The 18,331-nt window shown below is 46.8% G+C and overlaps 1 protein-coding gene across 2 annotated transcripts in view; it reads right to left on the bottom strand.

Annotated features, from left to right (window-relative positions):
* Positions 1 to 45: 45 nt before the first annotated feature.
* Positions 46 to 18,331, bottom strand: part of RDX (radixin) — a 125,389-nt gene continuing 107,103 nt past the window's right edge. For both annotated transcript variants that reach the window (XM_065405032.1, XM_065405041.1), the window contains exons 9-14: positions 17,508 to 17,671; positions 4,687 to 4,817; positions 3,067 to 3,227; positions 2,030 to 2,122; positions 1,361 to 1,618; positions 46 to 299 (exon numbers count right to left, since the gene is read on the bottom strand). In XM_065405032.1, the coding sequence (XP_065261104.1) occupies positions 135 to 299; positions 1,361 to 1,618; positions 2,030 to 2,122; positions 3,067 to 3,227; positions 4,687 to 4,817; positions 17,508 to 17,671 (972 nt within the window). In that variant the 3' untranslated portion in view covers positions 46 to 134. The remainder of the gene's footprint in view (positions 300 to 1,360; positions 1,619 to 2,029; positions 2,123 to 3,066; positions 3,228 to 4,686; positions 4,818 to 17,507; positions 17,672 to 18,331) is intronic.

Below are 18,331 nucleotides of genomic sequence, written 5' to 3'. Positions count from 1 at the left end.
CTTTTTACCACCACAGTCAAACTGGTATAAGTGCTTTGGCAAAGTGGGGTGCAATCTTCAAATCTGCAAAGGCCTGCTTGTTTCTCTGTTGGTGGTTCAGCTTTACGAAGAACATATATGCAAAGTAACAGCTCTCACATTGCCTCAAACTCATCAATACGTTGCTTTGTATTGCCTTGTCGGATTTGTCGAAGAGTCTTGTACTTGTCACGACCTGCTTTAACATTCTCAGCATGGAGGACATCATTTTGTGTTTTCTTGGTTTCATCTCTGGCTTGGGCCAACTCAGAACTTAGTGTCTGTGGGAATAAAATATTTGAGTTTCAGCATTTTCACTACTCGGCACCAAGACTTAGGATTTTCTGACAACATATGATCTACAGTCTTGGACAGGGATTTGCTAAATGCCAACCATATGCTTCCTGCTATGCTCAAGAAAGAAGTGAAAATACCTGACTGTACTGAAGCTGTTAGATGCATCATGTAGACTGAGGGGATAACAAACCTGGAGGCAAAGGTTCTTCACATTCTAGCATCCCAGGAGGAGAATTCTAATAAGAGCAAGGGAACAGAGTCTGGTAGGAGAAGCTAGGGCTTGACTTTACTCTAGTTTCTACTTAACTGAAAGGTTGCAGCTATTTACTTCTCTGCTTGAGTACCATGACCAGCACAGCAGGAGGATATGTACACAATTCAGAAAATATTGTTTGTTGGTAAAATACGGATACTGAGAAAAAATAGGTGCTCACTTTCATTTTAGTATCGTCATAGAAAAATGGTACCCTTATGTTGTATTAGTAAATTGTCCAATGACAGATCACTTTAAAAAAAAAAAAAAAACCCTGAAAAAAATGAAACATTACCTTCTAGAGTCTAACCGTTTGAATGGAGATAAATTATGTCCTAACAGGTTTATATTTTTACTTTGCTTTTTACATTTATAGATACTGTGAATTGCTGCTGAGAAACCCAAATAATACTCACTGGACAAAACACTAGTTAGTAGGGTATAACAATTTTTGGTTCAGAAATTAAAGGATTAAGTTTTAAGGATTTCAGTGTACTACAGATGAATTTACATTTTTAATATTTGATTGTAAATATTTGTGGTAGTGCAGCATCACATTTATATGTGCATTTTTTAAACTACACACAGAGTAGGTAATTCTACCCCAAGTCTTATTTACTCAGTTTTGTGCAGTTTAATTACAAATCTAGTAAGTGATAAAATATGCAAAGGAAACTACACATTAGAGTTTCACTTAAATGTGCTGTTTAAATACACAAGATTTTCAGCAATTAAGGAATGAAAAACTGAAGGCTTAATTATACCATTAATGCAACCACAAACCTTCATTACCTGGAGCTGTTTCTTAACACGTTCATTTTTCTGTGTCTCTGTTACCCGTTCTTCCTCACTTCTGTGGTTCATGACACCATCAGAAGACAGTTCTGCACTAGCTTCAGCATTGTTCTCATCATGTTCATCATGCTCATTCTCTGTTGGAGGAATAACTGGTGGTGGAGGAGGTGGTGGTGGTGGTGGTGGAGGAGGAGCAGACATTACAGTCTTCAGTTCTTCTTTGGTCTTTTCCAAATCCTCTTGGGCTGCAAAAGCCTAAATAATAATACTACTACTTAGCATTTATATAGTTTCACCTTCAAAGTGATTTAAAAATAATCCAAGAATTAAAAAGAAAATAGTTTAAATGTCTACATATATGGTAACCACTCCTTCTGTACACTAGCAGAGTCATTTATAGACTGAAACCTGTGAGGATATAAGCCAGAGCAGAAAGGAGTTCTGATGAGAGTATTTTTCTCCACATTGCTTTATCACTCAGTATTCTGAAATTAAATAGATATTTTGTATGGTTTGAAGAAGTTAGAGGACTGGGTCTTTTGGGGTGGGATTTTCAAAGGAGCCAAAGGCAGATATGCACCCAACCTCACTAAATTTCAATGGGAATTCTACACCTAACTCCTTGCTTTGAAAATCCCAAGTTAATACAGAATAAAAGTTTATTACTTTGTGCTGCCATTCTGAGGCTTCCTCTTCCTTCTTCTTCTTGGCCTCCTCTAGAAGTGCAATCTTGGCAGTGAATTCAGCAAGTTCTGCTGCCTAAAAACAAGAGAATTCAAACATAATATTTTCTTAAGCTTAATTTTTTTCCATTTAACAGAAAGATCAGCCTCCCAATGGGATGAAAATGACTGGCCATCTTACAGTGAAAGAAACTAAGGGAAGCCATTCTGGTTCTCAACCAGATGAACCTGAAATATTAGGAGGAGGGTTTGTTTCAGAGTGGCTATACAGGATATATCGGTGCGGGAAGCATACTACGTTTTCCCTGTCCCCGCCCCCAAATCTTATTTTCTGCTGTGGGTAGCAATACAGTGGGAGATAGCCATATTCTGGCAACCTCTCAACAATGATCTCTATGATAGCAGAGTATGCTGATGTATGCCACCTATACAGGTAATTTTAGTTATTATGAAAAAATACTTCTATATTCTGGGTGGGATTTTCAAAAGCACTCAGCACTGGCCAACTTTGCTCCCAAAGAAGTCAATAGGAATTTTATCGTTGATTTTAGGCAACATTGAATGCTCCTGAAAACCTCACCCTGAAATTTTAATGTACAATTTCTTTAAATAATACAAGTATATTAGTGTAATATGGTCCGATAATGAGCAATCGAGCACAGCATGTTACCAGACACTAAAGGACTGCAATGGCTCCTGGAGGTGACTATGGGAAAACCTACAAAGGATGTCACTACATGTTATGAGTAACATATTTCAGTATCAATTTTAGGTACTTATTGGCATTTTAAATTTATTATTATTAATGAACAGGTCAAACTATTGTGATTGATACCTTTTACATAAGTGGCAATCTGCTTATCAAAGCTGGAATCTAATGGTCAAGGTAACTTACAGGTACCTATGTTCTATCAAGGAAGAGTATCTGTTTCTTTCAACAAAAAAGTAATTAAGGTCAAACCCAAAAAGGCTGTATTTTCAACTTGTTGAAATAACAGTAGCTGGATTTCAACTGCTTACTAGCTGCTCCTGATTCTTCATCTGATCAGCAGCCTGTTTGGCTAGAGCAGCTTTAGCCTCTTCTGCAGCTCGACGGTCTTTTTCCAGGCGCTCTGCTTCCTCTTTTGCTCTCTTTCGTTCTTGATCCAGTTCTAGAGCTTTTCTTGTCTGTTCTTCCAGCTCTGTCCAAAGGAAGGTTCACAAAAGACACTGTTAGCTGGTTTTTGTGCTGATAAATATAAATGTATCAAATTTTATATTCTCTATGAAGTCAATAAATTACCCAAATTGTAAGTTAGTTAAATGGTGGTGAATTGTGTTCCTCATTTTCTGGGTGCCCCAACTGAGATGCTAGGGCTATGATTTGCAAAAATACTGAGTCCTCTCAGCTGCAACTGAAATCAATAGGTTCTGCGCTTTCAGCATATAAAGGTAATGGTAAGTACTCTGAAAAATCAGGTCCTAGGCATCTGAAATTGGACACCGAAATTTAGTATGTACATTTGACCTTAACTTTCTCTCTGCCTCAGTTCCCCACCTATAAAATTGAGATAATACCACCACCTAACAGGTCTTGTGGAGATTAATGTTTGTGAAGCATACAGATACAGTAGTGGCAAGCGTCACAGAAAAGCCTATGAAAAAAATTAATCTGTCTTCAGAGCAGGGTTTGAATCACGTGCAGAAAATAAGGCTAAGGGCCACACTCTTATCCATGAGAATAAAACAAAATATTAAAAAATGGCTCATTCAGTGAGATAAGGCTTCATCCAGGCAGGTAGGGTTTATTCTTCCCAGACTTGAGTCTAGGTCAGGATAAAACCTTAAAGATGCTGGCCTAGGAAAGACTGTGGGGCTGAGCAGCTTGTCAGCTGCAGCCCAGAGAAGACAGAGACACAAACTGCAGCAAGCAGGCTGTCTCTCCCATCTTAGAGATGGAATAGCTGGGCAGAATAGAGCTTATTAAAGTTCTCAATGAAAGGTTAGTGTTCAGGTAAGGGGAAACGTGTACAGACGTTTGTTTTATCCCTTTGCTCTGCGGGTTAGGTACCTTTGGGTGCATAAATAATGCTTTGTTTCATTAAGCTGTTTTTGAGTCACTCTAATCAGCTGCTGTCACAGGCTCTCAGAGGAAAAGAGTTTACAGTTGCCAAATACAATTGGGTTTGTCAGATTAACGTGGTTAGTAAACAGGGGACTGCAGCCCAGAGAACCAGTCTAAAAGTGGTAGACGGGGTGAAGGTAGTGAAACCTATCCCCAAAGGGGTGTCCTTGAGAGGAATTAAAAGGGTTCTGAAGTGCAGCTTGCCCTATATACCCATGACACAAAGATTCTACAAATGTGCAGCTAAGAACACAGAAAATTATACATCATTTTAAGTGAAATTATACATTGTTTTAAACAATTCAATAGTACACAATTCAAATAGCATATAATTCAACTTCTAAAAAAATGCTGCAGTGTTTGAACTACAAATGTCAGTGAATGTTAAAATCAAAATTGTATACAAAAATGTCCATTAATAAAAATGTCATTAAGTTTTGTAATTTTTATAAACAATCCTAAATTGTGGAACTAAACTATTCAACACTTCTGCAAGGATTGAAATAAAAGGGATTACATGATGAATGAGAGTTTACCTTTTTGGGCCTTCATTGTCTGTTCTTCAATTTGTCTTAAGCGCTCCATTAGTTGTTCTTTTTCACGCTCTATTCTTTCCTTTTCCTTTTCCGCTATTTCCCTTTTTTTCTTCTCATTTTCTAATTGTGCTCTAAAAACAAAAAAGAAATATATTACACAGCTGTGCATGGGTGAAAAAGGGCTCAATTCTTCTTTCATTTACACCAGTTAAACTCAATTGAAGTCATGGAACTTATTCTCAGTTCACAAAGATGTGTAAGCAAGAGCAGAATTTAGTACTAAATGTTTCAGATTCAGTTTATCCTACAAATAAGTGTCAATAACTCAGTTATAACATCATTGCAATTTGGAATGTAGAAAGCCTCTTAACACAATAGAGCTTCAGAACCTGGGTCAAGGCTTGACCAAGTTACATTCAAGGGTTTAGTGCGGTTATGACCAAAGTTAAGGTTTTATCTCTGCTGAAAATCACAACTGTGATTTTTAAAAGGTCAGAGAAAAGCCACGTTGTAACTGGGTTGAACTTGTATTGTCAAGGGCCCTTAGATAGACAACTTTTAAAGAATCAAGCAAAAGAGAGCTAAGATATTTAGCAATAGGAATAGCTTTATGAGACATTATTGAGCTTTCCACAAAGACAATGTTTGCATGTGAAAAGAGAAGGTTACTCAACTAGTGTAGTAACTGTGGTTCTTCAAGATGTGTCCCCCTGTGGGTGCTCCACCCTAGGTGTGTTTGTGCCCATGCACCTCAAATCAGAGATTTTAGGTAGCAGTGTCTGTTTGGCCCACACGTGTCCCCCGTAGCCTCATGCCCTTCACCCTCATGCCATGCACTGATGCTATATAGAGCTGTGGAGGCAAACCACCCTCAGTTCTCTCTCTACTGTGGAACTCACTGAAAAGAACTCTGAAGCAGATGGGAGGAGGGTGGGTAATGGAGCACCCATGGGGGACACATCTCGAAGAACCACAGTTACAGCATAGGGTGAGTAGCTTCTCTTCTTCTTCGGGTAGTGTCCCTATGGGTGCTCAACTCTAGATGACTATCAAGCAGTACCCTCTACAAAGGAGTGGGGCTTCACAGTGGAGTCTAGGATTGAAGACAGAACAGTAGGGCCAAATATGGCATCAGAAACTGAGGCATGAGTGATTGCATAGTGTTCAGCAAATGTATGAATAAACATCCATGTCGCAGCTCTACATATGGTAATGTTCTTGAGGGATCTTGTGAAATGAGTTCATAGCCTAGAGCAGTGGTCGCCAAACTTTTTTGATCGCGCACCCGTATCAGTAAAAAAATTTTGAGCACGCACCCCCTGCCGCGCTGAAGCAAATAAAGCCGAAGCAAAAAAAAAAAAAAGCGCTCCTCCTGCCACGCACTCCCAAAGATCCTCTTGCGCACCCCACTTTGGAGACCACTGCCCTAGAGGGAGGTTGAAAATCACGAGATTGATAGCAGTAGGTAATGCAGCCAGATATCCATCTGGAGAGCCTTTGCTTGGAAATCCCCTACTTCTGTCTGCAATGGAGAGAAATAATCTGGGAGATTTCCTAAAGGTTTAGCTCTGTCCAAGTAAAAGGTTAATGTCCTCCTGACATTGAGTGTATGTACTGTCGCATCTCCTTTATCCTGCTGTGGCTTAGAGAAGAAAACTGGAAGGTGGATAGGGTTGATTTATATGGAATTCTGAAGAGAACATTGGCAGAAACTTGGGATGAGGTCGCAGCATGACCTTATTTTTAAAGAAGGCTGTGAAGGGAGAGCATAGCATCAGAGCCCCTATCTCATCCACTCTTTGATTAGAAGAAATTGCTACTAGAAATTAAGTTTTCAGAGACAGGTGTAGAAGGGAGCAGGTGGCCATAGGTTCAAAGGGAGGCCTTGTAAGACATTTGAGTATCAAGCTGAGGTCCCATGCCAGTGTAGGGCATCTGATCTGAGGGAAGAGGTTGTCCAGTCCCTTGAGAAACTTCTTGTTACAGGACGAGCGAAGACAAAAAAACCCCTCTACCATATGATGGAAGGCTGTAACAGCGTCCTGCTCGGGGAATTCGGCACCACTGTGTGCGCAGAATTCATGTCTCCCCCAGATTTCTTTGCTTCCCCGCAGGAAAAAAGACTTTCTGACAGGGAAGTAAAGGGAAGCTGCAAGAGCAGTCATGCACTACTCCCCTAGCAATGCAGGTACATCATTTCAGGCACCTGAAGTAGCTGGCAGAGAGGTAAATCACTGCAGGGCTGGGGACACCCCAGCCAGTGGCTCCTACCCTGAGCCAGGACCAGCTGATAGTCCTGGCTGGGCTGGAGACAGTAGAGGACAATACTTCCTCTTCCCCTGCAAGGAGTGGCTGGGACTGTGTCAGACCCACCCCTAGAAACCTCCCCCAGCTGCAGGAAGCTCAGCATCCTCCCCTGCTTCCTGCCCTCATTGCTCCTGAGCTGTGGGGGAGGGGTCACTGTACAGGGAGCTGCTCCCCAGCCACTCAACCCCCATGCATCTGGACCTCCCATACCTAGACACCCCTGCCAAGCTTCACCCGGTACATCCAGAACCCCCCTAGCCCTCCATACCCCAACCCCACCCCACTGAACTTCAAACCTTGCATCTGGAGCCCCCCTGCATCCAGGTCACCTGCTTCCAGAGCCTCACCCCTGCACCCCCACTGAGCTCCTTGCACTCAAACCCCTACCCTGATGCCCCACTCTCTGCAACACCCTGAGCCCCCACATCCAGACCCCCATATCACTGACCCCCACCCCACCCAGCCCCACTCCCCCAGCACCCAGCCCCCCCCCCGCTAAGACACCCAGACCCCTCTGCTGAGCCCCAACCACATTCACCTGGAAGCCCCTGCAGAGTCCCATTGCCCCTGCACCTGGAACTGCCCCCCCGCACGAGCCTCTGTGCATCCAGATCCCCCCATACCTAGACCCCCGCACTGAGTTGCCTGAACCCAGATTGTCCCACACAGAATCCTCTCACCCCACACCCGGATCCCCCACACTGAGCCCCTCCACACTTGGATCCTACCTGGTTGAGCCTGCCTGCCCCACACCTGGTGCACCTGGCGCAGAGGGGCAGGGCCCCAGGGTGTTTCTGGGACAGGCCCAGCCCTTGTGCTGTCCCAGGGTTGGGTGCAATCTCACTGCTGAGTCTGTGTTCCAGGAGTAGGGGGTCAGGGGGCTGCAGGGTGATCTCCCACCTTCATGCAGCCAATGGCCTGTGCTCCCCACTGCCATGCTGGAGCCTCTGCATTTATTTATTGATTGACAAATAAAACTTGCGGAATTTTAAAATATTGTGCAGAGTTTTTAATTTTTTGGCACAGAATGTCCTCAGGAGTAACAGCTGCCAAATGCACTTTTACAGAGCTTAAAGATAAACCTGTCATTTTTAGCTCTAAAATGATAATAGAGAGTATGTAGACGAAAGATGTTTTAGGTCACACCAGTGTTTGAATCTCATCCACTTTTTTGTATATGTGTCATAAGCAGATTGTTTCTTTCTATGATACAGCACTTTCTTCATGGCTCAGAACAAGTTGTTTCTAACCATGCAAACTATCTAATTAGCCATGCCTTCAGCTGGAGAACTCTGAGGTTGGGGTGACGGATTTGACCAGCATCCGAGAGAGGAGATAGGGGATGGTCTGGAAAACGATTGAGAAACAGCAAGCTGAGTGAAGTAAGGAAGCCATGTTTGTCACAGCCACATTGAAACTATGAGAATAACCTTGGTTCTCTTTATCTTGAACAGCACCTTGGATATCAGTGGAACTGGGGGAAATGCATACAGAATGACTGGACTCCAACGACGTGACCTGGATCACTTCTTGAGCAGAACTGGGAGCACTTCTTGGCAAACAGGTCTATCTGTGGGATGCCACAACATTGAAATATGTGGTGGAGTACAGTGGGATCTATCTCCCATTTGTGATCTTGTGAGAAATGGCTGCTGAGGTCATCCACTGTAGTGTTTTGTATGCCCAAAAGGTAAGCTGCTAAGATGCTGATCTGGTTTTGTATGCACCAATTTCAAAGTCCCACTGCTTTGATGCAGAGAGAAGGTGATCTCACTCCCGCTTGGCAGTTTACGTAAAATATACATTGACATGTTGTCCATCGGGATCTTTATGTATTTGCCCCTAATCTGTGGGAGGAAATGGATACAGACATTTCTGACTGCTTTGAATTCCAACAAGTTGACATGGAGGGTGGACTTGGGAGACTGCCATCTGCCTTGAACAGTGTTAGTGTCTAGATGAGCTCCCCATCTCAGTAAGGATGCCTCTCTTATTACTGATGTTGGAGACGGCTGAGCAAAGGGGACCCTTGTGAAAACATTGTGAGGGTTCTTCCACCAGTTGAGGCGTTTTTTGACTACCAAAGGCATGGAGAGTAGTTTGTTTAAACTGTTTGCTTGGTGAATAAACAGTTCTGAGCTACCCCTGGATGCAGCACATGTGAAGTGTCCCATGATTTATTACAAAGGTGCCAGCGGCCATATGTCCCAATAGCTGAAGACAATTTCTGGCCAGTGTTTGTGGGTTGACTTGAACTGTAGTGACTAAAGTGGCTAGGGCTACGAACCTGTAAGAAGGGAGGAATGCTTTGGCTTACTGCATCGAGGTAAGCTCCTACAAACTCCAGTCATTGTACTAGGGTTAAGGTAAACTTTTGGATGTTTAATTGTAGTCCCAGTCTGAGAAACAGGTCTACAGCCCTCTGAGTGGCCATCAAAGCTTCGTTGAAGGACCGCCCTTTGAGCAAGCAATCACTGAAATATGGGAAAATCAGAGTTCCTTGTTTGCGAAGATGAGCCGTTACCACAGAAAGAACTTTTGAGAACACTCTGGGCACAGACTAGAGAACAAACGGGAGCACCACTTATTGAAAATGCTCTTGACCCAGAGTGAAGCATAGTAACCTTCTGTGGGAGTGCTGGATTGCTATATGAAAGTAAAATCTTGAAGGCTGAGGGCTGAGAACCAGTCCCCTTGGTCCAATGATTGAATTATTGCTGCAAGAGTTACCATTTTGAACCTCTGAATCTTTACAAATCGGTTGAGTAATCTTAGCTCTAGATCAGGTCTCCAACCGCCATTCTTTTTTGGAACCAGGAACTACCTGGAGTAAAATCCCATCCTTCTGTGTTGTGTGGGAATATACAGTTACCTTTTCATAACTCTTTGTTCTTCAAGACATGTTGCTCACGTCCATTCCATTGTAGGTGTGTACACTTGCCACATGCATCAGTGCCGGAAGTTTTTCCTTGAGTGCTATCCGTAGGGGACTGGCTCTGGCACCCTCTGGAGTGGCGTGCATATGCACCAGTATAAGGGGTGCCACCGGCTCCCCCCACCCTCAGTTCCTTCTTGCTGGAAACTCTGACAGTGGGGAAGGAGGGTGGGTCAATGAATGGACATTAGCAACACATCTCGAAGAACAGTTACGAAAAGGTAATTGTCTTTTCTTCTTTGAGTGCTTGCTGATGTCCGTTCCATTGTAGGTGACTCCCAAGCAGTACCACTGGAGGTAGGTAGGAGCTCATGGACATGTCGATTGCAACACAGCTCTGTTGAAGCCATCATCATCTCTGGCCTGCTGAGTGATGGCATAATGTGTCGTGAATGTGTATACTGAAGACCACGTCGCAGCCCTGCATAAATTCTGGATAGGGACATGTGCCAGGAAGGCAGTCGAAGACGCCGGTGCCCCGTTAAATGGGCCTTCGCTATCAGTGGAGGCACAGTCTGCGCCAACTTGTAACAAGTACGGATGCAGGTGGTGATCCAATTCGAAATTCTCTGAGAGGTCACCGGAAGGCCCTTCATCCTGTCAGCTACTGTGATAAAAAGCTGGGTTGATCTGCTGAAGAGCTTGGTGCGCTCCAAGTAGAACACCAGGGTGCACCTGACATCTAAGAGTGTGCAGCCACCTCTCCTCATTGGTCATGTGAGGTTTTAGACAAAACACCGAGAGGAAGATATCATGGTTGAGATGGAAGTGCGACACCACCTTAGGCAAGAAAGCCGGGTGAGGCGGCAGCTGGACCTTGTCTTTGTAGAATACCGTGTATGGGGGCTCCGAAGTGAGGGCTTTAATCTCGGAGACTCATCTCAGCGAGGTAATCACTACCAGGAATGAAACCTTCTATGACAGGTGGGAAAGGGAACAAGAAGCCATGGGCTCGAAGGGCGGACCCATGAGCCTGGAGAGGACTAGGTTGCGGTCCCATCGGGGAACCGGGTCCCAGATCAGCGGAAAGAGCCTTTCAAGGCCATCCAGCAACCTGATCAACATCTCATGCGAGAATACTGATTTACCCTGGACTCGAGGATGGAAGGCCGATATGGCTGCCAGGTGCACCCTGATCGAAGAGAAGGCGAGGCCCTGGTGCTTTAAGTGAAGCAGGTACTCCAGGATGGACTGGCTCGGGGAGATACTCGGCTCTGATGCCCAGCAGGAGAAATGCTTCCACTTTGCCAAGTAAGTTGCTCTGGTGGAGGGTTTTCTGCTTTCCAAGAGAACCTACTGTACCTGACTAAAGCAGGCCTGTTCCTCTGGATTCAGCCACGCAGCATCCAAGCTGCGAAGTGGAGAGAGGCAAGGTTTGGGTGCAGGAGCCGACTGTAATCCTGCAAGAGTAGCTGGGCAGTGGCCATGGAGCTGCCACGGCCAGTACCATGAGCTTGCCAAACCAATGCTGGCAAGGCCATGCTGCTCATATGACTCGGGGCTTGTCCCTCTTGATTTCTGAGAGGACTTTGTTGATAAGCAGAATTGGTGGGAAGGAGTACATCAGGTCTCCCGACCATGACAGGAGAAAAGCATCGGAAAGAGAGCCTCTGCTGAGGTCTTGGAGAAAGCAGAACTGATGACACTTTCTGTTCTGTCTGGTGGCGAACAGGTCCACTCAAGGAGTCCCCCACTTCTGGAAGAGCACCTTGATGATCTCCAACACCAACCTCGGGTCAATCCACTGCTGCAGAGAGGTAAGTACCCTCGGTGGGATCGTGATAACCTTGTCCAGGTGATGTGTGGCCAGGGAAGTAGAGTGCCACCAGCTACATTTGGAGGGGGTGCAGCCTGAGTCTTTCATGGCGGACAACATACGTGCATGCTGCCATGTGACCCAATAGTCCAAGACAGACCTGGGCAGTGGTGAGCAGATGTGCGGTGACACGGGCAATTAGATCTGACATTGCCCTGAACTTGGTCCCAGACGGAAATGCTCTGGCTCGGGTAGAGTCGAGCACCGCCCCGATAAAGTCTATCTGTTGAACTGGGATTAACATTTTTGTTAGTTTATCAGCAGACCCAGAGCTTGACAGGTGGCTTGCAGCATCTTGATGCTGCGTTGGACCTGGATCGGCTCTTGATGAGCCAGCTGTCGAGGTACGGGTAAATCTGTATACCCCGACGTCTGAGGTAGGCCGCCACCACCAACATGCATTTCATAAACACTCTTGGTGCTATTGCTAGGCCAAAGGGGAGCACCGCAAATTGATAGATGGCGGTGCCAACTACGAAACGTAGGAACTGTCGGTGACCATGGAATACCGATATATGAAAGTCTCTTTCAAATCGACGGCAGCGTACCAGTCTACAAGGTCCAGGGAAGGAATGATGGAGGCCAGGAAGACCATGGGGAAATTCAACTTCTTGAGATACTTGTTGAGGTTCCACAGGTCGAGGATGGGCCATAGACCCCCTTTGGCCTTTGGGATTAAAAAAATAGTGGGAGTAAAATCCTTCCGCCCTTAAATGCAGCAGGACACTTCCTCCACGGCTCCCACCCGCAGAAGGCCCTGCACCTCCTGAGTGAGCAGATGCTCATGAGAAGAGTCCCTGAAGAAGGACGAGGGGGAGGGAGGATAGAAATAAACTGGAGGACATATCCCCCTGCTACTGTGCTGACGACCCACTGGTCTGATGTTATAGTGGCCCACGTAGGGAGGAAGGGGGGCGGGCGGTTGGAAAATAAAAGGGGAGCAGGATCCAGGACACAGGCTGGAAGGTCGCCCTCGAGCACACCCTCAAAATGCCTGCTTACCACCCGGTTGGTTATGGGTGGAGCTTGAGTGAGCAGAGGATGCCGGCTGATGGCCTTGCCGGTGCTTATAGCCCTTGTCCTTCTTGTGGAAGGACTCCAACTGAGGTTGGCTGCCAAACCTTTGTGTCTGTTGCAACTTAAACCGCTTCCTTGCCAGTCCCAGCGTGTACAGGCCCAGGGTGTGCAAGATAGCCCTTGAGTCTTTCAGGCCAGGCAATTTACTGTCTGTTTGTTTGGAAAACAGTGGCAGGCCATCCAACAGCAGGTCCTGGATGGATTGTTGAACCTCCGTCGAAAGGCCCGATGACTGCACCCAGGACACCTGCCTCACTGAAATGGCCGAGGCCGTGGTCCAGGCCACAGAGACTGCTGCATCTGAGGCCGTTTGGAGGGCTGCACTGGCCACTGCCCTGCCCTCATCGAGGATAGCCTGGAATTTCTTCCTGGGGTCCTCTGGCAGCGAGTCCACGAACTTGGCCATAGACTGCCAAATATTAAAATTGTAACAGCCAAGCAAGGCCTGATGGTTGGCTACTCTCAGCTGGAGGCTGGATGTAGAATACATTTTTCTACCAAAGAGATCGAGCCTCTTTGCCTCCTTGTTCTTAGGCATCGATCCTGGTTGGCCTTATCTATCGTGCTCATTGGCTGCTGACACAAGCAGTGAGCTTGGGGCAGGGTGGGTATAAAGATACTCATACCCCTTAGTGGGGAACATAGTATTTTCATTCTGCCTGCTTGGAGGTGGGGGGCAGTGAGGAGGGTGTCTGCCATAGGGCCTTAGTACTTTTCACCACTCCCTCATGCACTGGCAATGCCACTCTGGAGGAGGCTCCTGCACTCAGTACATTAAACAGAGAATCTGAGGGCTCCGCCAGCTCCTTGGCTTCCAGACCCAGGTTTGAGGCGACCCTCTTCAACAGCTCCTGGTGAGCCTTGCCATCATCCTGGGGAACCGGGTGAGAGGGCCCCACTATCACCTCATGAGGCAAAGATGACGAGGAGGCAGGTACAGGTGGGTCTGCCAACTCCACCACTTCTGCCAGGGGAGCCTCAGCCGAGGCTGGCTGGCCCTGGGGAGCCCGCTCTGATTCCGCGTCTGAGTCGGGGGCGGATGGGAGACCGTCACAGATCGTCTGTTGGATACCTGTGAGGCCGACCTATGCCCCTGCGACAGTTGGGGAAATCCCCAGGGGTTCCAGAGTTGCCAGGGAATGCCTATGTGCCCAATGGATGGTCCTGGCCTGCAGGCAGGATCTCTTCCTAGCTGTCAGAGCCCGAGAAGGGACTAGGACTGTGACGAGGCCGCCTGTCTACCCCGATCCTGTCGGCTCTAGCCCTGGACCTCCATTGGCGATCTGTACGAGGGTGATGGCTTTCAGTGCCACGATCTGTGACCGGCGGCAGCGTTCGGTGGATCACTGATGGTACCCTGGCGATAGATGCCTTACATGTAGTGAGTGATGCCACTCCGTTGACCGGTAGCGAGTAGACCGACGTGTCGGAGACCGTAGATTAACCATACTGGCGTTCTGGAGAAGGGGACTGGCCTGTCAACCCTCCGGAGTGGTGCCGTGAGTTGAAAGAGCAGCTCAGGTATTTCCGGCACCGGGACTCTGTGGATTGGTGCCATGCCTCCGCGGGTCTGCGCCAGCCCACTGGCGATCGATGCCTCAAGCCCGAGGAACCCTGCCTGGAGTCCAGGGACTGACGCCGGGAACTCTGGCAGGCAAGCCGACCCATGTCCGGGGGCTGGTGGCGATGTTCAGGCGTGTGCTGAGGGGGCAACTCCTGCAGCAGGGAGCAGTGCTGCACTGATGGGGACCATTGAAAGGGTCCCAATGCAGGTTTGCCCCTGGAACGGGGCACCTCACTGGCCTGGCAGGGACAGAATGTCCTTAGCGGCCTGAAAGGCCTCAGATAGGGATGGTACCACCAGGTGTCAAGTGCCTCTACTGCTCCCCGAGGTGGTAGGCGGGTCTTGGAGTGGGCTCAACTGCTCAGCGGGAGTCGGGGCCCGACCTCTGTCCAGAGGGGAAGAGCTGCCCTGTGTGGGTCTTTGCTCTCCTCCGGCTCTCTCCTTCCATTTAGGGGACATAGGAGAATGTCTCCTCCCGGCCTTTCTTTGCCTTTTAGCCAGTACCAGTGGCACGCTGCGCACCGAGGCCACAGTGCTAGAAGCAGAGTCCGATCTGGTCAGCTCTGAGGCCAGTGCAAGGGTTGACTTCATAAGGAGCACTTGGAGACAAATGCCCTGCTCCTTTTTGGTCCACGGCCTGAAGCTCTTGCAAAGTCACTTGTCACTAACGTGGGTTTCCCCTAACTTGATGATTACCTGTCCTGTTCATTCCTTCTGAAGCACCTGGCATCGGCCACTGTCAGAAGACAGGACACTGGGCTAGATGGACCATTGGTCTGACCCAGTATGGCAGTTCTTATGATTTAATCAGTCAAATCTGGTGTTTCGAAATTGTGGGTTGTGAAGTCGATGCCTGAGAAGCTGTTGGTCTCTTTTCTGGAACCACTGTCCCTTACGTTCAGGTTCATAATGATTCTGGGAAGGATCAGATCTCTCTGCCATCTGGGACCTACTGAACTTTCTTTTTTGTCTAGGGGAGTAAATTTCCAGAGAGCACAAGGTGGCTCTAAAGCGCAGTTGGCTCTCTGTGATGATCACCTGGAATTGCTTCTTCTGGTTTGTTGGAAGATGCTCAATAAAGGCATTTAACTTTGAATGGTTAGTATGGCCGTATTTCACCATGAGGGTTTGATAATGGGCAATTCTAAATGGTAAAGTAGCCGATGTGTATGACTTACAGCCAAATAAATCAAGATGTGTTAAATCTTTATCATACGGAGTCAATTTAGCCTGGTGCTGTCAGCCATGTTTATTCACAGCATCAACCACAAAAGAGTTGGGGGATGGGTGCAAAAAATAAAAATTCAGAGTCCTTGGAGGGAACATAATTTTTTGTCTGCCCTCTTATGGGTGGATGATACTGTGGTTAGGGTATGCCCAATTATTTTTGCAGGGTCTAACAAGGCCTCACTAACAGGTAATGCAATGTGGGCAGATGATGAAGTATGCAGAATATCACGTAATTTATGTGGAACTCCTTAACCTCCACCAGTTGAATTTGCAAGAGGTCCACTATCCTTTTAAAAGGGTCCTGGAACTGTTTAAAATCATCAACCAAGGACGATGGAGAAGGCATAACAGCTTCATCTGAGAGGAGGAAGAGATATTAGTTGTAGGGGCAATCTCTTTGTCAATCTTGCTTCCTGCCCCTCAAAGATCCCCTCTTGTGATCAGGAACCTTAGACAGAGAGGCTGGTGGGAACTGTCTGCTCTTCTCCTGGCAAGAAAAACTAGGGGCCCTGGAGAATTCCTGTATGGGTTCAAGGGTCACAGTATGGCTACTGAGGTGGTACATAAGGCATGGCTGTAGGCACCCAAGTGTGTCCATACCAGCATGGCGGAGCGCATCTCTCACGAGGATAGTGCAACACCTTAGAGGTCTCAGGATAGAAAGTTCCTTGACAATGGACAGAAAAGCCCCAGCCAGAAATGTGAGAAAATGATTAAAAGTCCCCATTCTCCTCATCTTCCTCCTCACTTGGTAGAGATAGGCATAAACTCCATCGGTAACGGGCAAATCTCTGGGAATAAGAAGTGGCTGGTACCGAGAATGGGTTGGTGCCAAACAGGGGAGATTTGAGTGTTTGTTACTACCAACTCCCAAGAAAATCAAAACTCTTGCCTCATCGGTACCGTACGCTCTTCGGTACTGCAAGTTGGGCAGAGGTAACTGTGGCAGAAGGCACCGACAATACCAAAGGTCTCATGCTCTCCGATGAATGACCAGTAGGTGTCGGTCTGGTCTTTTGTGGAGCTGAAGTGCTGGGTACTGAGGTCCTAGTAGACTCTGTCAGTACCAATTTAGAAGAGCTGGTCATCTTCTCTCTGCCACTCCTATCACCTGATGGTACTGATCTTCCTGAGCTGGAACCCTTAGTGACCTTACGCTTGCTGGTGGTCACAGTACCTGACGAACCTGCAGCCTCGTCAGAAATCAGTAGGTGCCAAAATGAGTGTCTGAATCTGAGACCATCTCTTTGAGGTGGATGCGCTATCCAGAAGACTTGAAGACCACTTTCTAGAGTCTTTTTGAGAGGATCCCAAAGATTTCCTCTTCAATGCTCTAGAGGCGTGCTGTACCGAGGAGGTTTAAGTGATTAACCTGTTCGAAGACCATTGTACGGGGGGGGGGGGGGGGGGAGATGGCCACTGGCTGGGGTCAGAAGCTGGCTGGAGCAAACCCTCCATCATAAGGAGACATAATTTAAGTTTCTGGTTCTTTCTGGCCCTCAACTTTAATTTCAGGCAGAAATTACACTTTTGGGGAACACGTGACTCCCCAAGGCAATGGACACACTGATTGGGACAGCCTCTCGGCACGAAAGGCAACTTTTAAACCCAGGAGAATCAGGCATACCCTCAGCATACCCTAAAATCTGCTATCTGAGGCGCAAGCGCACGGAGAGTGGAGCACTCATAGAAACACTACTTGACGAAGACAAGGTTTTCTATTAAAGCCAGATGACCCATACCAATCCATGATCTAATTTACATATTCAGAAGTGGAAAGGTAGAGTTTTGCCTTTTGGGACCCCAGGTACTTTGTGATTCCATGGCCATGTTCTTGCAAAATGCTTTAGATGTATTTTATTCTGGTTCACAGAAGATTGTTAATGTCATACCTTTCCAACTGTTTCTGATGTTTCTCCTCTCTAGCTTGGGCCTTCATCTGTTGCACTTCAATTGTATCAGGCTTTCTCCTCCTCATGTACAGTTCATGATTTCCCATGCACAGTGCCAAAATCCGCTTATTAATTCTCAGACGAGGTGCATAAAAAACAAAATCCTAGCAACAAAATATTTTAAGTTTAATTAAAGTGCAGCTCTTAAATTCTAGATTTTTAGACTGTAAGCTAAAATCAATACATTACATGTTTGGATTTGTAAGATTAAATATAATTTTACCGCAATCTTGACATTTTATCTCTGGCCAGTGCAATGGCAGAAATCTACAGCAGTATTCCCCAAATGATGGCTCCCGATCCCCACAAGTGAGTTGAAGGAAGATTGTAAAATGGGTCACGGGCCTGGCATGGAAAGGAGACCCAGGGGACGAGGGGGAAGTGATCCTACTCTGCACTCACCCTACAATGGAAGCTCCTGTCCGGCCATTGCAACCTGGTCTACAGGGTCACAGCGCCACTCAATTTGGCCCAGCCACCCCTCCACTGTGAAGTGAGGGCAGGTTGGGCCTGCTTTCCAACTCAAACCCCATGGGCCTCCCCTCTGCACTGGGCTGGGATTAGGGTTGTGGTGCCCCTTCAGAGGGACAAGGAGAAGGATGCTGGCCTATGATTTTGGAACCCCAACCTTCAAATTTGGACCCTGGGTGAATGAATGAATGAATGAATCTCTCTCTCTCACACACACACACACACACACACACACACACTTTAAAAAAAGCAGTTCATGGGTCACCTTTGTAAGAAGTTTGGGAACCACTGAT

Source organism: Emys orbicularis, chromosome 1, assembly GCF_028017835.1.
Source record: "Emys orbicularis isolate rEmyOrb1 chromosome 1, rEmyOrb1.hap1, whole genome shotgun sequence".
Classification (NCBI taxonomy): Eukaryota; Metazoa; Chordata; order Testudines; family Emydidae; genus Emys; species Emys orbicularis.
The sequence above is the reverse complement of the archived record's forward strand: the minus strand, read 5'-3'. Positions and strand labels throughout refer to the sequence as shown.